General features: G+C 37.0%; 2 protein-coding genes across 5 annotated transcripts in view; both read left to right on the top strand.

Moving 5' to 3' along the window:
- Positions 1-26,557, top strand: part of PPP2R3A (protein phosphatase 2 regulatory subunit B''alpha) — a 200,844-nt gene that overhangs the window by 95,987 nt on the left and 78,300 nt on the right. For all 4 annotated transcript variants that reach the window (XR_014823976.1, XM_021069482.2, XM_021069483.2 and 1 more), the window contains 2 exons: positions 14,413-14,487; positions 23,009-23,095. Coding sequence is in view for 3 of the 4 variants with exons in the window: in XM_021069482.2 (XP_020925141.2) it covers positions 14,413-14,487; positions 23,009-23,095 (162 nt within the window). In the remaining variant the exon portion in view is untranslated. The remainder of the gene's footprint in view (positions 1-14,412; positions 14,488-23,008; positions 23,096-26,557) is intronic.
- IL20RB (interleukin 20 receptor subunit beta) overlaps positions 1-26,557 on the top strand; it is a 991,209-nt gene that overhangs the window by 56,321 nt on the left and 908,331 nt on the right. The gene's annotated exons all lie outside the window — the stretch shown is intronic.

The following is a 26,557-nucleotide window of genomic DNA, read 5'->3' on the forward strand; positions in this document are numbered from 1 at the left end:
AGGAGGGGGACATGTCTCGAGGACACAGAAGCTTCACAATTTGGACCTCCCAGGCTTTGCCCTGTGCATCTCTAATTTGACTAGTCCTGGCTTGTATCGTTTATAATAAAATAATAATCATAATATAGTACTTTCCTTAGTTCTTTGGGTCATTTGGGCAAGTCGTTGAACCTTAGGGGATGATAGAAACCCCCAAGTTTACAGACAGAAGTATTGGTGGCCTGGGAACCCCATAATGTGGCTGGTGTCTGAAGTGATAGGAGTCTTGTGGAGGACTGTGCCCTTAACCTCTGAAATGTGCACTAACTCTCCATAGTTAGTGCTGAAATTGCATTGAAGGGGAACAGAAAATTATTTGAAGAGGTAATAGCCCAAATTTTCTGTACTTGATACAAACTATAAACTCACAAACCTAAGATGCTCAATAAGCCCAAAGCTCAAGAAACACAAAGGCCTATCATGATAAAGTGGCTCAAAACCAGTAATTAAAAAAAGTTTGAAAAGCAGCCAGAGAAAATAGCCACATCACATAGGGTAGAACAAAGATAAAGAAGACAATGGATTTCATGTTGGAAAAGTCCAAGCCAGAGACTGTGGAGCAGCATCTTTAAAGTACTAAAAGAAAAGAACTATCAGGCTTGAATGCTATACTCTGAATGCTATACTCAGCATTTCAAAAATGAAGGTGAATTAAAGATTTTTTTGGACATAGAAAAGTTGAAAGAATTCCTCGCCAGCAGAAATGCACTACAAGAGATGTTTTGTTTTTTTGTTTGTTTGTTTGTTTTAAAGTTCTTTAGCCAAGGAAGAAAATAATACCTGATGTTTAGGCAAGGAAAAAAACTACACAAAGGAATGAGCTCCATAAGTGGTAACTACATGGATAAGTGTATGTGGTTTTTTTTCTTATTCAGATCTTTTTAGAAGAAAACTCTTTAAACAAAACTATCAACAAAGCATTGTGGTGTTTCTAGCATATGGTTAAGTACAATTTGTCAACAATAATGTAAATACTACAAGAAGAGAAATGGAAGTATATGGTTCACATATAATCCAAAAAGTAGTATAACATCTCTTGAAAGTAGATCGTAGTAAGTTAAAGATGTATGCTATAACCTCTGATGAACCTCGAAAATAAAAGAGAATATCGCTAATAAGCCAAAAAAGGAACTAAGAGTCATAAAGAACACTGAGTTAACCTAAAATGAGGCAGAAAAGGAAGAAAAAATGAACAAAGAATGGATGGGACAAACACCAAGATGACAGATTTAAATCTAACCATATCAACAGTCACATTACATATAAGTGGTGTGAATACTCCCAAAAAGCAAAGATTAGACAAAAAAGCAAAACCCAAATGTATGTTGCCTGAAAGAAATATATAGACATAGGTAGGTTAAAAGTAAAAGAGAAAAGGCTTAGATTAACATGCTAATATTAATCTAAAGAAAGCTCTTACAGAAATGCACATCAAAACTATAAATGAGGTATTACCTTGCACCAGTCAGAATGACCATTATCAAAAAGTCTACAAATAACAAATGTTGGAGAGGGGGATAAAAAAGGAAGCCTCCTACATTGTTGGTGGGAATGTAAATTGGTGCAGCCACTATGGAACACAGTATAGAGGTTCCTTATGAAACTGAAAATAAAGATACCATATGATCCAGGAATCCCACTCCTGGACATATATCTGAAAAAGATGGTACATGTACCTCAGTGTTCACAGCAGCAGTAGCCAAGAGATGGAAGCAACCTAAATGTCCATCAACAGATGAATGGATAAAGACAATGCTATGGAATATTACTCAGCCATAAAAAATGAAATAATGCCATTTGCAACAACCTAGATGAATTTAGAGATTATCATACTAAATAAAGTCAGACAAAAACAAATATCACGATATCACTTATGTGTGGATCTAAAAAAAAATGATACAAATGAACTCATTTACAAAACAGAAACAGATTCATAGATGTAGGAAGCAAATTTATGATTACCAAAGGTGAAAGGAGTCAGGGTTGGGGTGGTAAATTAGGAGTTTGAAATTGACAGATACACAATATAAAACAGGTAAGCAAGGACCTCCCATGTAGCACAGGGAACTATATTCAATATCTTGTAATAACCTGTATGGGAAAAGAATATGAAAAAGTATATATAAATAAATATATATATATATATTCTATGTTAATATATATGTATAAACTAAACAACAAGAGGCATTCCCTGGTGGTGCGGTGGGTTAAGGATCCAACCTTGTCAGTGCAGGAGCTTGGGCCACTCCAGTGGCATGGATTCAGTCCCTGGTCCAGGAGCTTATTCATGCCACGGGCACAGCCAAAAAGAAAAAAAGTAACAAGAGTATACTGTATAGCACGGGGAATTATAACCATTATCTTATGATAACCTAAAATGGAGTATAATCTGCAAAAATACTGAATCACTATGCCGTACTCTTGAAACTACCATAATATTGTAAATCAACTATACGTCAATAAAAAAATTAAATGAAAAAAAATCAAACTTTTAAAATAAATGTCAAGATTCCAAAAGATAAATAGGTTTAAAAAAACAGGACCATTCCCATAAGGGAAATATAGTTAAGTAAACAAACAGTGGGAAAATATTTACTCTTACTGGAAATCAAAGAAATGTAAACGAAAGCAGTCTTGAAGATGACAATTTACATATTCTAAAAGAACCCCAAAAATGTTGAATACTAATATCCAATGAGATGAAGTTGACCAGAAATTAACTCATACATTCATTTACAGCCATATTGTTCCCACCCTTTCACCAGAAATGTTACCACTAAGAACTTATTCTCAAGAAGCAAGTACTTTGGAAAAAGCAGAAAGGTCCTTCCTCACTCTCCTGACTTCTAAATGTTGGAACTCCCAGGGCTTAGCCCTTTGACACCTTCTCTTTTCCATTCACATGCAGTGTTTGGAGGGTCTCACTTGTATACCCAGACCTCTATCTTCCTGGGTCTCTAGAAAGAAAGCGGAACCCAGCAGAGATTTCACAGGGGGTGGGAGGAGGTGGGAAGGGGTGGGGGAGTGTAAGGGTTGAAGACACTTCAAGGGCTCTGAACTCAGTCAAAGGTGGCTGTAAAAACAGGAGTAGCCAGAGAGCCGCTTAAAGCAAGCTTCACTTTAACTCTAATCCTTTACATTGCTAATTACCAAACATCCCGGGCACTATCTACAAGGGAGTAAGGGTGAGACCCCCAGCAATCCCCTCACTACAATAGCCCTCAGCTCTGCTGCAGGCCAGCAGATCTCAGCTGCCTTTGACCTCCACCTGCAAAGTCCGTGGGAATTATTTTTGTGAGGTAGCCAATTCATATTTTGGCTTCCTCACTGAAGCCCATGTAGGGGAGCAAAATTTTCCACCCCAGAATATCTCTTTGGCATGCAGATTATTTCAAGTTATAAAAAATCAGAGCCCAAAAGACTTAGGAAAAAACATTGACCTTCTCCCTAACTACCTAAAAGAAATTAAACAGAGGGCCTCCCAGAACAGAGATATCACCAGAGATGTCTGCAAAAACTATGGGCTGAGTATGGTGGGGAAAACTGGGCAGGGCCTAGAGATCAGAGTCCACTCTGTCTGTATCTCATTGTCTCTGTGTGACCCAGTAAATATGTGTTTACCAAATATTTGTTTTTCCATCTTCATGTGAATCACCTTCCTCTCCTTTGAAGTCCCAAACCCCTACACTCAACATTCACTTCTGTCTTTGAAAGTCATAGTTAAGGTGAGGGCTTTGGCTATTTTGGTTGGTTACTCAGTTTTCCTAGGTCTCTCCCATGTATGTACATTATTAAACTTCTGCTTAATTTTTCCCTGTTAAAACAAAAAAAGCAAGCTCTTAGAAATAAGTGGAAAGACATTTTGTGTTCATGGATTGAAAGACTTTTTTTTTTTTTTTTTTTTTTTTTGCTATTTCTTTGGGCCGCTCCCACGGCATATGGTGGTTCCCAGGCTAGGGGTCGAATCGGAGCTGTAGCCCCCAGCCTAAGCCAGAGCCACAGCAACACAGGATCTAAGCCGTGTCTGCGACCTATACCACAGCTAACGGCAACGCCGGATCCTTAACCCACTGAGCAAGGGCAGGGACCGAACCCGCAACCTCATGGTTCCTAGTCGGATTCATTAACCACTGCGCCACGATGGGAACTCCCAAAAGACTTCTTTTTTTTAAAATTTTTTACAGCTGCACCTGCAGCATAGAAAAGTTCCTAGGCTAGGGGTCAAATCAGAGCTGCAGCTGCTGGCCCACCCCACAGCCACAGCAACACCGGATCCAAGCAGCATCTGTGACCTACACCACAGCTTGAGGCAACACCTGAGCCCTAACCCTTAATCTAAGCCACAAAGGAAGCTCCAAAACTTACTATTTTTAAATGTCCATACTAGCCACAGCAATTTATAGATCAGTGAAGTCTCTATTAAAATTCCAGTGGTTCCCAGCCCCTAGCAACTACCATTTCTTCTCTGCTTCTATGAGTTTGACTATTTGAGATACCTCATATAAGTGGAATAATGGAAATGTTGTTCAGTGCATATAAATTTTCAGTTATGCAAGACAAGTTCTAGAAATCTGGTGTACATATTAGTGCCTATCATTAACAATACTGTATTGCACACATCAAATTTTGTTAGAAGGTAGATCTCATGTTGAGTATTCTTACCAAGAAATAAACAAAAGAAACAAAAATGAAGACACACAGGGAAGCTGGTAGAGATGTTGTATCTGTCTGTTACCTTGAGTGAGGTGATGGTTTCCTAGGCGTATGCATACATCTAAACTTATCAAGTTGTGTATATTAAATATGTGCAATTTTTATATATCAACTGTACCTCATTAAAGTTGTTTAAAAATAGCAATGGTATTTTTTGCAGAAATAGAAAAAACAATCGTAAAATTCTTATGGAATGTCAAAGGACTTGGAATAGCCAAAACAGTCCTGAGAAAGGAAGACAAAGATGGAAGCCTGGCATTCCCATTGTGGCTCAGCAGTAACGAACCCAGCTAGTATCCATGAGGATGTGGGTTCAATCCCTGGTCTCACTCAGTGGGTTAAGGATCCAGTGTTGCTATGAGCTATGGTGTAGATCACAGACATGGCTCAGATTCCATATTGCTGTGGCTATGGTGTAGGCCAGCAGCTGTGGCTCTGGTTGGACCACTAGCCTGGGAACTTCCATATGCCATGGGTGTAGCCATAAAAAGACCAAAAAAAAAAAAAAAAAAAAAAAAAAACACATGGAAGCCTCACACTTTTTCACTTCAAAACATATTATAAAGCCACAGCAATCAAAACAGTATGGTACTTAACAAGGACCTGCTTACAGCAGAAGGAATTCTACTCAATATTTTATAATAACCTATAAGAGAAAAGAATCTGATATGAATCACTTTGCTGTCCACCTGAAACTAACATGACATTGTAAATCAACTGTATACTTCGCTTCAAAGAAGAAAGAGGAGTTCTTGTGGCTCAGTAGGTTAAGAACCCAATTAGTATCTGTGAGGATGTGTGTTTGATCCCTGCCTCTCTCAATGGATTAAGGATCCAGCGTTGCCTCAGGCCACAGCATAGGTTGCAGATGCAGCTCAGATCCAGTATTGCTGTAGCTGTGGCATAGGACAACAGCTGCAGCTCTGATTTAATCCCTAGCCCAGGAACTTCTATATGCCACAGGCATGGCTGTAAAAAATAATAAAATTTAAAAAGAAAAACAATATAGTACTGGCATACATGCAGACATATAGATCAGTGGAACAGAATGAAGAACCCAGAAATACACTCTTGCTTATATGGTCAAATGATCTTCTGCATGGCTGCCAAGAATATACAGTGGGGAAAGGATAGTCTCCAATAAATGGTGTTGGGAAACTGAATATCCACATGCAAAGCAAAGAAGTTAAACCATATCTTATACCATATATAAAAATTAACCCAAAATGGATTAAAAGACCCAAGCATAAGATCTAGAGCTATAAAACTCCAAGAAGAAAACAGAGGGGAAGCTTCATGGTATTAGATTTGGCAGTGATTTTATGGTTATGACACCAAAAACAAAAAGAGACAAATGGGACTGATATAGTTTGATATAAACTTTAAAACTTGACAGCAAAGAAACAGCACAGTGAAAGGCAACCTACAGAATGGAAAAAATATTTGCAAATATATCTAATAAGGAGTTATTATCTAGACTATATAACTCCTGTGACTCAATAACAACAACAACAACAACAACAACAAACAAAAAAACCTTACCTTAAAATGGGCAAATGAGGAGTTCCCGTTGTGGCTCAGGGGAAATGAACCCAAATAGTATCCATGAGGATGTGGGTTCAATACCCGGCCTTGCTCAGTGGGATAAAGAACTGGCATTGCTGCGAGCTGCAGTAGAGGTCACAGATGCAGCTCAGATCCCACGTTGCTGTGGCTGTGGCTAGGCTAGCAGCTATAGCTCCAATTTGACCTCTAGCCCAGGAACTTCCATATGCTGCTTGTACAGCTAGAAAAAAATAAAATGGGCAAAAGACTTGAATAAACATTTCTCTAAAGAAGAGAAAATGTATGACAAGCTTATGAAAAGATGTTACACATCGTTAAATAAGCGGGAGAATGCAAGTCAAAACCATAATGAGATACATCACACCCATTAGAATGGCTACTATTTTTTTCCTAAAAGTATTGGTGAGGATATGGAAAAATTGGAATACTGGTAGGAATGTAATGGTATAACCACTATGGAAAATAGTTTGGAGTTTCCTCAAAAAATTAAAAATAGAACCACCATATGATCAACAATACTACTCCTGGATATACATCCAAAAGAATTGTAAACAAAATTTCAAAGAGAGGCTTGTATGTCCATGTTGGTAGCAGCATTGTTCACAATAGCCAAGAGGTGAAAGTAACCTGAATGCCCATCAATGGAGGAATGGATAAAGAAAATGTGGTATATACATACCCTGAAATACTGTTCACCTTTTTTTTTAATTAAAGTATAGTTGATTTATAGTGTTATGCCAATTTCTGCTGTACAACAAAGTGACTCAGCTATATATATATATGTGAGTGTGTGTGTATACATATATATATATATACACACACACACACTATTTTATGTTCTTTTCCATCATGATTATCCCAGGAGACTAGATATAGTTCCTTGTGCTATACAGTAGGACCTCATTGCTTAAATGTAATAGTTTGCATCTACTAACCGCAAACTCTTGGTCTATCCTACTCCCTTCCCAGCCCCTTCCCCAGCCCAGCAACCATAATGCTGTTCTCTATGTTCGTGAACCTGTTTCTGTTTCATGGGCAGGTTCCTTTGTGCCATATTTTAGATTCCATGTATAAGTGATATCATATGGTATTTGTCTTTCTGACATACTTCACTTAGTATGAGAACTCTAGTTGCATCCATGTTTCTGAAAATGGCCTTATTTTTTTCTTTTTTATGTCTGGGTAGTATTCCATTGTATGTATGTACCACATCTTTTTTTGTTTGTTTTCCTTTTTGGCTACCCTGTAGCACATGGAGTTTCCAGGCCAGGGATCAGATCTGCGCCACAGTTTCGACCTAAGCCACAGCTGCAGCAATGCCTCCGGGTCCTTAACCCTCTATGCTGGTCTGGGGATGGAACCCGTGGCCCAACATCCCAAGATGCTGCCAATCCCTTTGCACCACAGCAGGAACTCCTGTATACATCTTCTTAATCCATTCATCTGTCAGTGGACATTTAGGCTGTTTCCATGTCTCAGCTATTGTGATTAGTGCTCCAGTGAATTTGGGGGTACATGTATCTTTTTGAGTGAAAGTTTTGTCTGAATATATGCCCAGGGGTGGGATTGCTGGATCATATGATGGTTCTCTATTTAGTTTTCCGAGGAACCTCCATACGGTTTTCCATAGTGTTTGTACCAGTTTACATTCCCACCAACAGTGTAGGAGGATTCCCTTTTCTCCACACCCTCTCCAGCATTTGTTATTTATAAACTTACTAATGATGGCCATTCTGACCAGTGTGAGGTACCTCATTCTAATTTTGATTTGCATTTCTCCAGTAATTAGTGATGTTGAGCATTTTTTCATGTGCCTACTGGCCATCTGTATGTTTTCTTTGGAGAAACGTCTATTTAGATCTTCTGCCCGTTTTTTGATTGAGTTGTCTTTTCATTGTTGAGTTGTGTGAGTTATTTATATATCTTGGAGATTAAGCCCTTATTGGCTGCACCATTTGCAACTATTTTCTCCCTTTCCATAGGTTGTCTTTTCATCTTGTTTATGGTTTCCTTTGCTCTGCAAAAGCTTGTGACTTTGATTAGGTCCCATTTGTTTATTTTTGCCTTTCTTTCTATTGCCTTGGGAGTTTATGTCAGAGAATGTCCTACCTATGTTCTCTCCTAGGAGTTTTATGGTGTTATGTCTTATGTTTAAGTCTTTAAGCCATTTTGAGTTTATTTTTGTGCATAGCTTGAGAGGATGTGTTCTAGTTTCACTGATTTATATGTGGCTGTTCAGTTTTCCCAGCACCACTTGCTGAAGAGACTGTTTTCCCCATTTTATATTGTCTTTTCCTCATTTTATATTCTTGCCTCCTTTGTAAAAGATTGATTGACCATCATTGTCTGGGTTTATTTCTAGGCTCTCTATTCTATTCCATTGATCCATATGTCTGTTTTTGTATCAATACCACACTGTTTTGATTACTGTAGCTTTGTAGTATTGTCTGAACTCTGGGAGGGTTATGCCTCCTGATTTGTTTTTTTCCCTAAGGATTGCTTTGGCAATTCTGGGTCTTTTGGGTAGTATGGCCATTTTAACAACATTAATTCTTCCAATCCAGGAGCATAGGATATTTTTCCATTTCTTTGAATCCTCTTTAACGTCTTTTATTAATGTTTTGTAGTTCTCAGTGTATAAGTCTTCCACCTCCTGGGTCAGGTTTATTCACTGTGTTGGGGTTTTGTTGTTTTTGTTTTTTGGATGCAATTTTAAAAGATAATGTCTTTTTATATTCCTTTCCTGATATTTCATTGTTAGCATACAGAAATGCAACCAGGAGTTCCTGTCGTGGCGCAGTGGTTAACGAATCCAACTAGGAACCATGAGGTTGCAGGTTCGATCCCTGGTCTTGATCAGTGGGTTAAGGATCCGGCATTGCCGAGAGCAATAGCTCTGATTGGATCCCTAGCCTGGGAACCTCCATATGCCGCAGGAAGGGCTCAAGAAAAGGCAAAAAGACCGGAAAAAAAAAAAAACAAAAAAACAGAAATGCAACCAATTTCTAATGTTAATCTTGTATCCTGCTACTTTGCTGAATTCATATATCAGATGGAGTAGTTTTTGTGTGGAACCTTTTGGGTTTTCTATATATGGTATCATACATCCATATGTAGCGACAGTTTTACCTCTTCCCTTCTAATTTGGATACCTTTCATTTATTTTTCTTGTCTGATTGATGTCACTAAGATTTCCAATACTATGTTGAATAGCAACAGTGAGAGTGGGAATTCTTATCTTGTTCCAGATTTTAGTGAGAAGGCTTTCACCTGTTCTCCACTGAATATTGTATTGGCTTGGGGATTTGTGATAAATAGCTTTTATTGTATTGAGATATGTTCCCTCTGTACCAACTTTGGTAAGAGTTTTTATCATGAATATATGTTGAATTTTGTCAAATGCTTTTTCTGCATTTGTCCGCCTTTTTTGAAAGGGAAATTCTGTCACATGCAATAACATAGATAAACCTTAAGAACATTATGCTAGGAAATAAGCCAGTCACAGAGAGATATATACTGCATGACTCCACTTATATTAAGTATCTAAAGTGATCAAATTCATATAGATAGAAAGAAGAATGGTGGTTGCCAGGGGCTGGAGGCAGGGTGAGGTAAAGAGTTGTTGCCTGATGAGTGTAGAGTTTCAGTCATGCAAGATTGAGAATGGGAGATCTGGGAATCTGTTCCAGAACAATGTGCAGGTGGTTGTCAGTATTGTACTGTACACTTGGAAATTGTTGGGAGGATGAATTTTGTGTTGTGTAGGGTCTTTTGCCACAAAAAAGAAAGAAAAGCCTTGGTGGCAATGTTAATGTTAGACAAAGTAGTTTTCAGAGAAAATCATATTGCTAGAGAATGATAAAGCAATTAATTTATCAAAAAGATATAACAGTTCTAAATGTTTATGTACCTAATAATATCTTCAAAATACATGAAGCAGAGTTCCTAATGCAGCACAGTGGATTAAGAATCTGACTATTTGATCCCCAGCCCAGCACAGTGGGTTAAAGGATCTGTTGTTGCCACACCTGCTGCCTAGGTTGCAGCTGAGGCTCAGATTAAGTCCCAGGCCCCAGTAACTTCCATAATGCCACAGGTGCAGCCATTAAAAAAAAATAAAAAATTTTAACAAAAAATGCATGAAGCAAAATCTGATAGAACTGCAAGGATAGGTCAACAATTATGGTTATAGATTTCCATATGCTGCTCTCAATAATGAATAAAATAAGTAGAGAAAAAATCAATAGAACACTTGAACAAGACTAGCAATGAACCTGACCTAATTGACATTTATATTACATGTCACCCAATGACAGCAGACTACACATTCCTTTAACATGTACACAGAATATTTACAAAGATATATAATATTCTGGGTCATAGAATGAATCTTGACAAATTTTAAATATTCAGCTAATAAAATATGTTCTATGACCATAATGGAATTAAACTAGAAATAGTAACGGATCTCTGAAAAATTCCTAAATGTTTGATAACTAAATAACATTTCTAAATAATCCATAGGTCAGGGAAGAAGAAAACAATAGGAAAATTAGTTAAGTATTTTGAAATAAATGGAAATGAAAACACAGCATATCAAAATTTGTGGGATACTGATAAAGCTGTATTTAATAAGTGAGTTTAGCAAGGTTACAGCTACACAATCAATATATGAAACTCAATCTTCTTTTTATACACTAGCCATAGACAATTAGAAATTGAAATCTTTTAAATACCATTTAGAATACTACCCCAGAATATTAAGTACTTAGAGATGACGCTGATAAAAGATATGCAAGACTTGTGTTACTAGAAACAGTAAAACATTGCTCAGAGTAATTAAATATTTGTATAAATGGAAAGGTATGTCTTATGTATAGATGGGAAGATGATATTATTAAGTTCTACATTAGATTTGACTCTTTGAACCATAGTAATGTTTTGCATCCTCTCCCTCCAAGAAATAGTTAAAATCAACCAAGACCTCTAGGAAAGAAACCCAAAATAGAATATAAGTAGTAGTAAGTGAACTGAACTGTATTACAAATGGATAATATAACCACATTAAAGAAGATAAAGGAAGAGCTAACATAAACAACCTTAGAAAACAATATTTTAACTGGATACTCTAAGACCAAAGACAAAAGGTAATGTACACAAATACTGTAGTCTAGTTAGTGAATTCCTTTCTCAATGAAGAAAGGCTTGGCAGTTCTGGCCAAGTTACAAAGGAAAGAGGGAAGGCAAGAATGAACCTTGTGATATTGAATTGAAATCAGTTGTCTGTATGAGTGTATGGTTTTAATAGATATAGAAAGAAATATAAGTGTGTGTGTATATATATATATATATTACATGGACTGGTATAGATATATAGACATATAGATATACACACACACATATTCCTAGTTCTGCCTGCTAAGATGGTCCAGTAGCAATGACACCCTAGCCCCCAGATTTGTTTTCTAAATACCATTCTCCAATAAAAGAGAACAAGAGATGCATGAAGAAAAGGTTGATTCTAGGACTAGAATATGGAAAATATAAGATGATCCTGGACCATTTTATGATACCAGAAAATATGGAAGTGTTCTCAGAAGGATGGGGCATGTCAAGAGGACACAGGAGCCAACCTGGTAGAGTTCCCAATGACCAAAGATAGCTCAATTTGAGCAATAAAATAATATTAGTATTTTATGATACTATTGGTACAACAATATAATCCAATACAATGATATTATTGGATTGTACCCAGCAGAACAAAATTAAATACCCATGGGTCTATACTGATGTAAATTGAACAAATAAATACATGGGAAAGAAAGGACATATCTTCCTTATAGAAGTTCACTTAATAAATATAAAAGGAAGAGGAGAAAACAAGTCACTGTTAGGTAAACACCACTATATAAATGCCACAGTCAAGTTCCATCAATGGCTGCTAAAAATCAGTGGGCAAAGGTTTGCAGAGAAACAGGATGTTGGCAGAGTATCAAAGTATCTCCTTTAGGATATTTATCAGTTATTAAGGGAAAATAATAGCTTAATGGTGGTAAACCCAGCAGATACCACTGCAACCAAATGTGTTCAAAAATAAACACCACAAGCTGTAAGGTATGTCAACATCACATACTCCTTATATGACTGAAAAAGTTGTCATCACTTCTGTAGTATACCCACTAAAAGTGTGTAATTTTTTTTTTTTTTTTGTCTTTTTGCCATTTCTTGGGTCGCTGCTGTGGCATATGGAGGTTTCCAGGCTAGGGGTCGAATCGGAGCTGTAGCCACTGGCCTACGCCAGAGCCACAGCAACAAGGGCTCCGAGCCGCATCTGCGACCTACACCACAGCTCACGGCAATGCTGGATCCTTAACCCACTGAGAAAGGCCAGGGATCGAACCCGCAACCTCATGGTTCCTAGTTGGATTCGTTAACTGCTGAGCCACGACGGGAACTCCTAAGAGTGTAATTTTAATCATGAGAAAATGTCAGACAAAGCAACACTGAGAGACATTCTATGGAATAACCATCAGAACTCACTCAAATGTCAAAATCATGAAATATAAGGAAAGACTGAGGAACTGCTACAGATGGAGAGAGATCATTGAAACACAAGAACTAAATGCAGTTAGGATCCCGTTACAAAAAAAGACATTAGGGGAAAAGCTGGTGAAATTTGAATAAGAACTATAGTTTAGTACTATATCAATGTTCATTTCCTAGTTTAGATAATTGTACTATGGTTTGTAAGTTGTTACCATTATGGGAAGTTGGGAGAAGGACATAGGAAATCTCTCTATAATATTTTTGCAGCTTTTCTGTAGGTATAAAATTATTTCCAAATAAAAATATAAAAAAGGGAATTCCCAGATTAAGGATCCAGCATTGTCACTGCTATGGATCAGGTCACTGCTGTGGCTCAGTTTCAGTCCCTGGCCAGGGAACTTACTCATACCGTGGGAACAGCCGAAAAAATATAAAAATAGGAGTTCCTGCTGTAGCAAAGTGGGCTAAGGATCCAGCATTGCTTCAGCTGTGGCATAGGTTGCAGCTCCAGCTCTGATTTGATCCCTGACCTAGGAACTTCCGTATGCTGTTGGGGTGGCCAAAAAAGAATGGTTGGATGGTTGGATGGATGGATGGATAGAAGAAAGGAAAGAAGGAAAGGAAGGAAGGAAGGAGGGAGGGAGGGAAGGAGGAAGGAAGGAAGGAAGAAAGGAAGGAAAAGAAAGTATAAAAAGAAAAATTTTAAGTTAATGGTAAGGTCCATTAACCTTAGACTGTGTTGGTAGGTGTGTGTAGCTAACTGCTCTGACAAAACAAAAAGGAATATGACTGATGTCTGTCCATTCATGCCTAGCCAGTTAATAGATTGTATCTATGTTGGCATCACTGTTGCTTCTGGTTATTAAATTAACAGTGATTATCTCAACTAAGTTCTCCAGGCTCATTCAAAGTGCTTTAAAAACCCAATTAGAAAATAAATACAGTGTTTCATAGTTTTAATATTTTATTAGTGTTTCATGAGAAGAAGATCTCAGGTTTTAAAATAAAATCCTAAATTGGAAAACAGATTTATCAACACAGTTATTTTGATGAATGTAGCTGGCTCACAAACTTAACAGAGATTTAAAACTGTTTGGCTACATGGCTATTTTTTTCCAAAAATTTCCCGCGTGTGTAGATTATGAAAGGATCATTCTGGTTGGCTTGTGTCTATCATCCTTTCTGTGTAAATTTCACTTAGCAACCCCTACCAAGAGCTGTGGGATGAACTGCACTGACATGCATGTTAAAATTGCAGTATGTACTTGTGAGACATTTGATTCACAAATCACCAAATATAGCTAAACTGAAATTTCAGGTTTTATTGACGTATACTATGCATATCAAAAAGCACATTTGAGTATGCTTGTGAAATATTTTAATACAGTACTAATTAAATTGTAAGTAGATTAAATAAATTCTAAAACAGCAAGTTTGCTCAACTGGCAATTATTCTACCGGAGGAAAAAAAGTTCTGTAGGCATTTTGGTGGGTATTTTTATGTGTGGGTGTGCTTGTTGATTTGGTTTTGGTTTTATTCTTTTTCAGGATGTGGTTGATACACATCCTGGCCTCACGTTCCTGAAAGATGCTCCAGAATTCCACTCCCGCTACATCACCACGGTAGGCTGAGTCCTTTATGTCTTAAAATAACTGTAGGTCTCCTTTTTGTCACTATCTAGTATCCCGGCTTTCAGATCTTTATGCAAAATGTAGTATGGGCTATAATGATTATTTAAAGAGGAAGAAAGGTATAGTAAAATTGAATTATTTATAACTATTTCCCTTCTTATATGTACCCAGTGCTTAAGCGGTCTCTTATATACAAAATTTAAGTGATCGACTCATTCTCTTTGGTCTTATGAGGTATATACCCTTTGCCGTGTCATTAGTATTAATACCAGTTGATCTTTAGCATTGGAAAATATTACTGAAAAAGAATTTTCAAAAGCCTTTTCCAAAAAAAAGATGTCTGTAGTATCTCAAAGTTAGAACCGAAATAATAATAATAGATTGTGTATGATCAGAAAGCAAATCATGTAAGAATTTAAAATAACAAAATCACAGTCTCCTACTTTGTGAGGTGTTCTCATTCCTGTTACTCATGAACTACCTCATTTGATCAGTCGTAGGCAGGGCACAAAGGGTGAGTGAGAGCACCCAGGCCTGCAGCTCGCACTGCAGCCACACCAGGCATTCTCTGCCCTAGCTTCCAGATGGTCTTTGGAAGAACTTCAAAGACGAACCTCAGGGCACCACCTCACATTCACCCCCAGGTGAGGTGACGCCTGCCTCTGACTCAGTAAATAGTGCTGTCTCCTCTGAGGAAGACCCTCTCATTCTTATGGTACTTTTTGTTGGCTGTGGATCTGTTGGGTTCTGTTGAGTTATGGAATACTATCATACTTTTCTCCTGTAGGAACTTCATTCCTTGCTTTTACATTGATTCTCTTCTGTCATAAAACTTAGCTTTTTTTCTTTTTTTTTTTAGGGCTGCACCCACAGCACATGGTAGTTCCCAGGCTAGGGGTCAAACGAGAGCTGCAGCTGCTAGCCTACACCACAGCCATAGCAACACAGATCTGAGCCGTGTCTGTGACCTACACCACAGCTTACAGCAACGCCAGATCCTTAACCCATTGAGCAAGGCCAGTAATCGAATCTGCATCCTCATGCATGCTAGTTGGGTTTACTACCTCTGAGCCACAACAGGAACTCCTGACATAAAACTTTATAATAGACATGTCACTGGCATCTAAGACGATCTCAGAAGTTATTTTTGCCTATTAGCCACAACACTGACGTAAATGACCTCATATCCAATAGTCACCCTGGCTCAGCCAGTCACCCCCTGCTTTCTCACATGCATTACTTCTAATTGGTCTCCCTGCTTATACCTTCCTTGCCCTATAGTCTAGTCTCCACAAAGAAGAATTATCCTTTGAAAATGTAAGTCACATCATGTTACTCCTCTGCTCAGACCCTCTGTTCCCATCTCATTCAGAATAAAAGCCAAAGTTCTTGCCATAACCCTTCCCACACACAACTTCACAACCCCTACTCTCTGATCTTACCTTCCTCCACCCTGCCTCTTGCTTACTCTGCTTCAGCCACAGTGGCCTGCCTCCTCACTGTTCCTGGAACAGGTGTCTCAGGTGCTTTGTTCCTACTTTTTCCTCTGCCTGCAGTGCTCTTCCTACAGATTTCCCTATGACTCACTCCATAACTTCATCCAGATAGATGCTCACATATTCCCTTCTTAGTGAGAGCTTCCCTGGTCACCCTCTGCCTTCTTCACCCTCTATCCCCTCCCTGTACACTTCTTTTCCTTTGTTCTGCTTTATATTCCTTCTTAGCTCTTATATCATCTGATATTTAAATTTTTGTTTCTTGTCCCTCTCCTTCTCTATAATATAAACTCCATGAGAAGAGAGATTTCATGTGTATTTTTCACCGTTGCATTTCCAATATGTAGAACAGTGCCTGGCACATAATATAGATACACAGTAAATATTTATTGATGAATAAATGAAGTTATTCATGCTTAAGTATTCTACACTCCTTCCTCTGCCTAGGATGCTCAGGCATTTCAATCCCAAAGGGAATTAATGGGTTCTGATTGTTGACTGTTCTGTAAACTCAGGGCATATTAATGGGATAATTTAGAATCTCGAGAGTTAGAAAAAAATCTTAGGGATAATTTAGTCCAACCTGCTACCAATTCATAAAGTGCTCTCTACAGAGGAACCTTTCATTGGAATTTGTTCTTAGAACTAATCAAAGAACAGAATCATAAAAGATAAAATTTCCTTCTGTATTCTTTATAGTTTGGTATTTATTGAAGTATGATCCCTGGACCTGAGTGATCTGCGGTTATCTAGCAAGTGATCCCATAGGAGCTTTTATGATTTCAGAGTGAAAAGCCATGATATAATTTTCTTTGCATATAATTCACATTTTCTGAGAAATACTATTCTGTTAATCATTGAACAAAAAAAAAACTATAGTGGTCAAAACAAGATCAATTTTCTCTGCTTACATATTTTCATGGCATTTGCATATTATTATTTATATTTTTTTAAGTTTATACTTCATGTTAGTATTATGCTGCTTTACTCCAATTCACAATAATGAATCCATTACTCAGAAGTAGTCATTAAAGAATAAAATATTTGAAATGAAATAATGATAATGGGGCAACTCAAAAGAGCATCATATAAATACTAAATAAGGCTCCAATTTAGAACACAATGTGAATCTGTATGTACTGAGATAAGTGTATCTGCTGTTGTTATCTCATACTACCATCCAAAAAAGAAAAGTGCAAATAAAAATCATCACACTGAATATCTATAAACAGAATTTTATTGGACCATTCTCCCCAGTGCCTTTTCTGTTATGAAATTTGGTCAAATAATGGAATGACATCATTATAACTTTTGCATTATTTCAGAGTAAATTTTTCTATAAAAATAAGCTTTCTAGTATGAAATTAATTAATTTTGTTGCTAAAGGCATAAAAGTAACCAAATTAGAGAAGTGTCATTCTCTACCCTACTTGTGGCAAAAACAGGTAAGATCACATTATTTCCAAGAAACTTTGAAAGATCAGCCTCAGAATTAATGACATATCTCAGAGAAAGCAAAATTAATGTATTATATGACCCTATTGAATGTTATATTATCTCAGTAGCATACAGTATAGGACAACTAATATATTTTGTTTGCATGCCAGAGTTATTCAGTTATGTCACTTTACAGTTGGAAGAAACTGCTGACAGTGTATAACTCAAATATTTATATGTGGCACACATATGATGAAGAAAAACTTGGACAACTTTTCTTTCCATCTGTCACTGAACACCTCTGCTACAGGAAAAGACTTCTGTTATTTTGTCAATTGTTTTTAGACTAAAAAGACAGGACACCAACTACACATGTAGCTAAAAAGGACATCACTACCTAAATAAGAGATTATTCCTAAAGTCACTCCCTGTTTTCCTTTATTTCCAGAGAACAGTTGGCAATTGAGAAATGAGCCTCTTGATATTGAATGAAAATGAAAATTGGAAATATCAGCAAATTATAGCCCTTGAGTTTGCTTTTTTGCATATCATGCAAAGAAATTGCTGGTGAATAAGACTCTGCTTATCCTTACTGGCATATGCTGACTTTTGAGGAAAGAAGTGTTCACATGAGGTTTTAAAATAAGTGATAAGGTTGAAAATACATTTTTGTGACATTGGTGCTAGCAGTAAAGATATTTCTATGGCTGGATCAGATGGTGTCTTAATGATCTATTCAATGTCTTAATCGACCTGAATGTATCACTTCAGGAATTTAATTGTTGAGGACAGGGCGCTTATCTTTCCTAAAACAACTAAGCTGGTGGAGGCGTTCATCACTGACAGCCTCTTTCTCCTTGAGAATGTTTCCTCTTGATGGAGAAAGAAATCATTTTTATTAGATTTTTTTGTTTTGTTTAAAGTCCAAGTTCTGCAGGAGACCATTGAAGCCATACTTTTCAGAGCCATATTAACCAGAGTGGATCAGGAGCCCATTCACCACTCCCTGTCTAGTAGCAGAGCCAGGCTTCCAGCATTGAGTGTGTTCATCTGCATTCAAGTCACCTACAAAGAGCAACCTCTCTGTAATGTCTGTGTCTGCCTCTGATCCACTTGTCAAAAACTCTCTGAAAGAACCACCAGACAGGTACTTCCACTCCTGATGACCTATAGTTATGAATTACGAGTTTCCAATCAATAGATGAAAGAAATAGAAAGGAAACTAATTTAGGATTCAAATTGTCTATCAAGTTGACCTGATATCCCTTGGTGAAAAATTATCCAATTTCATTTATCTCACTGGAAGTAAACATTTATTCTTAATCTTATTAATTTTCACATTTTATTCGATATGTTTAAATTTTTGATTAATTTCTTTTAGGAAAACCTGAAAGTGGTAGACCAAATGTTAGAGGATGAAAACAACTGTAATTAATGTAGAACCAGCAGTTACATGCTAACACCACTAGATGGTGCCCCTACCTTGATTAGCTAAAACGCTGAATCAGTAGTGTGGAAATCAATAAATGTGCTGGTCACTGAATAAGATTTAAGCTGTGGAAAACTGGGATACAGGAACATTTTAGTAGTATGAGACAAATAGGTTAGCAGATACTAAAAATGGTAAATTGCTTAACATTGAAAATATTTATAGATTTTTTAAATTTTGTCAAAAAGAATTAAAAATGAAAATAAAACAAAAATAAATACAAATGAAAGTTTTATAATTTTAAGCGTAACAATACTTCCATTAGAATATAAAATATTTGAGTAGTATATAAATATAAAATTTAGATCGATAAGACATTAAGACAAATTTATATTCAGAATCAAAAAATAACAACAAAAAGCTAATGTGCAACAAAGAAAAGGTTGGTTAATAATATGCATTGAAGTTGACTCTAACTTGAGAGGGGGACATGGAACTGTGATAAAAGATATTCTTAGTGTTTATTTTCATATATATAATTTTTAGCCTAAAATCTGCCATATTTTTTAGATGAACTTCTGTGAACTAGTGCTAAGAATACAGTAAGACATCCTCTGCCCTGAGCACTTCATTCAATATCTGAGTGATTGGGGCCAGTAGAGAAGTTATAGACACCAGCTAGTCTTAGCTCCCACCTAACACAGGAATCCTATCAGCATCTGCCTAAATAATTGTACTGAGAAGAAACCTCACTACTTCAAACAACATATTGCTTCATAGGGCTAATTTTAGGTAACTCTTACTTACATTGGAGAATTTCATTATAAGGGCATTTCTATCCAGTAGTTCTGGTTCTACGCTTTGGTGCAACACAAATCAGCTGCTTCTTCCACCTGATAGCCATTCAGATCATGGTCACATCTATACTCTAGTCTTATTTTTCCCTCAAGAGTAAACACAACTACATTAGTAGCAGCTTTCACAGTAATTCTGTATGCAGTTACTCTTCCCTGTTTTATGTTTTCTGTTCATTTTATAGCAGTCTATCTGTAAATCATAGACAACAATACTGGTTTAGGTAAAATATTAATTAGAGAACTTTCCTAGGTTGGCATCTATCTGCTGTTCAGAACCAAATAGAGTTAGTCAATTAGCTATGAATCCCATACATCTCTGTCACAAATATAACATGGAAGTCTTTGTTACACAGCTTTTCAACCTTACTAATTTCTCAATGTTTCAAAAAAGACACAGGTGGCCATCAGATACATGAAAAGATATTCAGTGCTACTAATCATCAGGAAAATGCAAATCAAAACTAGAGTGAGATATCACTTCACACTTGTTAGAATGACTATCATCAAAAGACAAGAAATAGGGAGTTCCCTCCATGGCTCAGTGGTAATGAACCCAACTAATAGCCATGAGGACGTGGGTTCAGTCTCTGGCCTTGCTTAGTGGGTTAAGGATCTGGCATTGCTGTGAGCTGTGGTGTTGGTCATAAGGACAAGAAATAACAAGGATATGGAGAAAAGGGAGTCCATGTGCATTCTCGATGGAAAGGTAAATTGGTGGAACCAATGGAGGTTCCTCAAAAAATTTAAAAACAGAACAACTGTATGATCCAGTAATTCCACTTCTGGGTATTTGTTCAAAGGAAAGAGAAACACTAATTTGAAAAGATATATGCACTCTTGTATTCACTCTGGCATTATTTGCAATATCCAATATGTGGGGAGTTCCTGTCCTGGCTCGTGGTTAACGAATCTGACTAGGAACCATGAGGTTTCAGGTTCGATCCCTGGCTTCACTCAGTGGGTTAAGGATCCGGCGTTGCCATGAGCTGTGGTGTAGGTCACAGGCACGGCTCGGATCTGGTGTTGCAATGGCTCTGGCATAGGCCAGCGGCTACAGCTCCATTTAGACCCCTAGCCTGGGAACCTCCACATGCCGCAGGTGCAGCCCTAGAAAAGACAAAAGAAAAAAAAAAAGCCAATATGTGGAAATAACCTAAGTATTCATCAACAGATGAATGAATAAAGATGTGAAATATTTACAATGGAATATTATTCAGCCATAAAGAGTGAAATCTTGTCATTTGTGATACCATGGATTGACCTTGAGGACATTATACTAAGTGAAATAAGGCAGAGAAAGATAAATACTATATGATATAAATCTTAAAAAAAAAATCTCTAAATAGAACAGATTGGGGGTTGCCAGCGGTGGGGAGGGAAGTCAGCAAAATGGGTAAAGGGAGTCAAAATGTATAACCTGCAGTTATAAAATAAATCAGTGATGGGGATGTTATGTACAGCATGATGATTATAGTTATTAATAAATACTGTACTGCATACTTGAAAGTTACTAAAAGAGTAAATGTTTAAAAGGTCTCATCACAAGAAAAAAATTCTATAACTGGTGATGCATATTAACTAGACTTACCGTGATGATGACTTCACAGTGTATACAAATATCAAATCATTATGTCATACACCTAAAACTAATATATGTTAGTTATACCTCAATTTTAAAAATTGTTAAGCAGTTATTGACCACCCAATGATATATACAGAGCAATATATCAGCTCTGGAATGCAAGTGAAGAAAGACTAGTTTTCTTAGAGTTCGGAGGTGATCACAGTAGGGTGCACCTGTGTTTTCATAGGATGACGAGAGGAGACTCAGGTGACGTGAGGAGCATAGAAGACAGCTCTACCCAAGACCCTGTTCTGGGGCTTCCTGTGGAGTTGGTCATTGAGCTGGATTCTAAAGGGTCAGAAGGAGTTAGCACTGATAGCAGAGATGGGGTGAGCAAAGCTGGGCAGCAGAAGTCTGAACCTTCATCTGAAGCTAGTTTTTTCCTATTATTTTGGGAATCACTCTCTTAGGTAAAGAATCCAGAAACAGGATAGTGGTTTAGTTCCTCATTAGGATACTCTTAAGATAGACGTCCAAATGTCCTCCCTTTTTTGTTCTTCTTGCACTAAAATAGCCATAAAAAAGGAATCTAACCTCTTCTATGATAAAACCAACAATACAGGATTTCCATATCATTAAATAATCAAAATCAAAGCCAAAGTACCAAAAAAAGATGCTTAATTCCTCTTCTCACCATTGCTTCCTTTTGGAGAAGAAAAGAAAAACCTAGTAGGTCAAGGGAAAATTAAATGGGTGGGAATAACCCCAGGTAAAATTGTAAAGAATGAACTGTGGCCTCCTGCCTCCAGGATCACAGCCTGTCTTCCTTCTCCAGTCCTCTCCTACACCACAGCACACACATCCTCAATTTCAGACACACTTGCTACATCTTGTCCAGGGTCTTCTCCAGAGTTTCACATTTGTTAAACTTATTAAAACACTAGTTAATAACAGAATTGTTCATGCTCAAATAAGGGTTCAGGATATAAATTTTTCCAGATGTATCTGAGTTTACAGAGAGTTGAAATTCTTCAAAACTCCAATGGATAAGGCTGTAATAACCAGACCAACACCTGTTGAGGCGCATCACATTGGAAGCCATTCTTCTGACCCAGTAATTATTAAACCAGCCCAGCATATATTTCTCACCTAATTTGCCTTCCCCAAATAATAAGCACTACTTGAATCAGGCCTCACTGTATAAGATGGGAGGTCAAAACAAAAGTGATGAAGGCACCTGGGAAATGCAGATATGTAAGCAGTGAATTTTTTTATTCTTATAAGAGTAGATACAAACTATGGATGTAGATTTCTTTTAATATAGTATTAATTTTTACTAGAAATAACATGATATCATCAAAAAGCCAAAACTTAGGGAAATCCCATGGTGGCTCAGCAGATTAAGGACGCAAGATTGTTTCCATGAGGATGCAGTTTCAACCCTTGGCCTCACTCAGTGGGTTAAGGATCTGGCATTGCTGCAGGCTGCATTGTAGCTCACAGATCTGGCTTGGATCTGGTGTTGCTGTGGCTGTGGTGTAAGCTGGCAGCTGTAGCTCTGGTTTGACCCCTGGCCAGGGACCTTCCATATGTCTCAGGTGTGGTGAAGCCATTAAAAAAAAAAAAAAAGCCAAAATTTAGACTGGTTCAAAGAATATTCACAAGGTGGCCTGTGATAAAGTGGTGGATATCTTTAATGTCTTTGCTTTTGTTTTCCTTTTGGAACCAGGTTATTCAGAGAATATTCTACACAGTCAACAGATCTTGGAGTGGAAAAATTACTTCTACAGAGATAAGAAAAAGCAACTTTCTGCAAGTATGCCTCTCATTGAAATTCATATATAAGGAGCAATTTAAATAATAATATAACTTCATTTAAAAATAGTTGAGTGCTTATTATGTGCAAAGCCCTGTCACTACTTTCAGTCATTAAGCAGTTTTCAGATACCTGAGATGTGTTGGGGGAACAAAGGTGAATAACAGCAGATTTTTAATCAGGGCAAGCACCGTAGAACAGAAGAGAAAAGTGCATGGAGGGTCACACCTGACTTGAAAAAGTTGCAGAAATGTATCATAAACATGTAGTGAAGGCTTCACAGTAGGACTGGCATGTGATCTTGACCTTGGTGATACCAGGAGTTTACCAAAATAAAAAATTAGAAGGGGATTCCATAGAGAGGAAGCAGCAGAAGCAGAAGCCCAAAAGCATGAAAGTGTCATGTTCAGGAACTGCAGAAGAGTCTCAAGTGGCCAAAGGCTCCATGGAGAGAGTGACCAGTGATAAGGTCTGAGGGTGAGACAGGGCCAGGTTGGGAAGGGCCTTGTAATAGAAACGGAAGAATTTCAACTTGTTCTGTTCAACAGTGACTCTTTATCCAGCTCTTGCTGGAGAAAAATACTAAAAAATCCTTTTAAGAAAGAATATATTTGGAGTTCCCATCATGGCTCAGCAGAAATGAATCTAACTAGTATTCCTGAGGATATAGGTTCGATCCCTAGCCTTGCTCAGTGGGTTAAAGATCTGGCGCTGCCATGAGCTGTGGTATAGGTCATAGATGCAGCTCAGATCTGGCGTTGCTGTGGCTACGGTGTGGACTGGCAGCTATAGCTCTTATTCACCCCCTAGCCTGGGAACCTCCATATGCCGCAGGTATGGCCCTAAAAAGACAAAAATTTTTTAAAAAAAGAAAGAATACCTTTCATTCAATTGTTTTATTTTACCAAATGAGAAAGTAGTGACCACTAGTGGGAGCCTTTTACCGAGGCAATCTTCATGCCTAATTGTTCAAGCTTTTTTTTTAACCTACGGAAAGAATTGGTCACACCTGAAAGGAAATGAAATATTTTATCTTAAATGAATCATACTAAATGAAGCTTAGCTGAATAATACAACCTCATTTAATCTCTTTTTTTCTGTCTTCATCTGGGACAAAGTAATGAAGACTTGGCAAAATTAGCAATCCATAGTAGATATGCAAACAGTTTTTATTCTAATAAGTGAAAAGTCATCGTCACAATCATTATTAATATTTATTGAACTCCTGGGCTCTCAGGAGGTAGTGTGGGATGGGTTGAGATGGCAGTAAGTCCATAAAAAAGAACTTGCACCTTAACGATGATAATAACCCCTCATATTCTTGAAGCACATTTGAGTTTGTGGTTTCTCAATGATTATTATAATACTTTTTTTTTTTTACCTGATGATAAAATTTGAGGCCCAAATATGATTGAATGACTTGGATAAGATCACACATCAAGTAAATGGCGAAACTGGAGATAAAGCTCAAGTGTTCTGCTTCCCTGTTTTCTTCCCTACCCATTTTTCTTGGTTTTTCTCTTAGTACATGAATGTATGATCATAAAACATTCAGACAATATACGCATATATAGAATAAAAAGCAGAGGTCACCATCTCTTTACTCTGCTATTTCATTCCCTCATGAGGGAACCCATGTTTTCTGTGGTTTTATTCTCATATGTATATATGTTTGTATATATTCTCATACATATACATATATGTGGAGTATATAGTTGTGTCCTGTATGGCTACAATTTTTTTAATATGTAAGACCATATTTATTATTCTAATAACTTTTTTTAACTTAACAGTATGTCTTGATGTTCTTTGCATTTCCATTTAGATAAGTATATCTCATTCTCTTAACTACTGCATAATCTATGGCATGGCTGTTCTGTAATTACATATTTCTCTATTGAAGATGTTCAAGTTGCTTTCATATTCTCCTTATTACAGTAATGCAGTGAACATCCTTGTACTTTCCTCTTGTGTATATATGAGTAGGAATTTCTCTAAGATAGACTACTAGAGGGAAAATCCTGGATTGGATGGTATGTGCCTTTTCAACTTGATAGATCCTGCCAAGTTACACTCCTAAATGCCTGCACTAGTTCATACTTAGACTTACATACTCACCAACAGCAGAAGTTATTCATTCTTTACAATTTATGACAATCCAGTTGATGAAAATGAGAGCTCCCTGCTCAAGATTTGTTTTGTTCTACATATTCTGCTTTATACACATTAAAGAACATTTCATAAAATAAAACATTACAAGCAACTTCGGAAAACAGAATAAAACGCGTATTTTACCACCCTAATACAACTAATAGTTTGGTATGTGTTTTTCTAGTATCATTCGTATGCGTATTTGGGTTTTAGGATTTAACATAGTTCTTGGTGTATACAATCTTATATCCTAAATTTCGTACTTACCATATCCTGATTTTCCTTTGTTTCTATGTAGACTTTATAATTTTTACTGGCTGCATAATCTTTCACCGAGTGGCTTTTACCATAATTTATGTTATTTTCAATTTGCCAAGGTATTTTGGATTTCTGGTATTTTTATTTTAGAAAATAATTTTTCTTTCTAATAATACTGACATGTTTTCTTTTTGTTAAGATTTAGCTAGTATATGTTTTAACATTCCTTTTAAATTTTATTTCAGATGCATCTCTTTTGGACAGCATATACTTAGATCTGCTTTTCTGGGTTTGGTTTTTATTCTCATTCTGATGATAGGGAGATTTAGCTCATTTATTGTGATTTTTGGTATATATGATCTTATTTCTGCCATCTCACTTTGTTTTTTCTATTTCCTAAGTTTCCTTATGGTTTATCTTTTTTTTTCTGAATCTTTCTAAAAAGGTCTTCATTTATCTGCTCACTTATATGATAATTGGGCTGATTACAAGAATACTGGCCTCAAAATCATGGTTTCAGATATTTGCCTTAGGGGCACACAGAGAGTCAAGGGAGACTCAGGTTTATTTCCAGCTTAGGGCCATGCAGCTCTACCTCCCATGCCTTCTATGCCAGGCCACCCCACATCATCACAATGGTATACAAAAGTCACCTTTATGGTAAACTTGATTCTATTCCAAAACCAAGCCCTGTGTGTGGATGCCCACTCTTTGTAATAAAAGAGGATAGATGGAAAACCACTCTTCATAATCTTGAAACGTTAAAAACAATGTCAGTTTATGTGCATGTATGTAATTAAGTCTGTTGTCTGATTGTTCTGTGCTTCCTAATCTGGGAACATGTGGTAGGCTGCAGTCCCCTTGGTGATGGTTCTTCCCTTTTCCCGCTTGTAAATCCTCCATAGCATCTACCTCTTGGCTAAGCATATTACAGAGCTCATGAATGCTTGTAGATTGATCAGCTGATTAAAGGTAGGATGAGGTTGCCTACTAAAGTTCCTAGTTTGGTACCAAACCCAAAATTTTTAATTCAATTTAAAATAAAAATTTACT

Source organism: Sus scrofa, chromosome 13 (assembly GCF_054392235.1).
Source record: "Sus scrofa isolate SSC_HxYL_T2T_F1_AM1 chromosome 13, Sscrofa_HxYL_maternal_Yorkshire_Landrace_v2.0, whole genome shotgun sequence".
NCBI lineage: Eukaryota > Metazoa > Chordata > Mammalia > Artiodactyla > Suidae > Sus > Sus scrofa.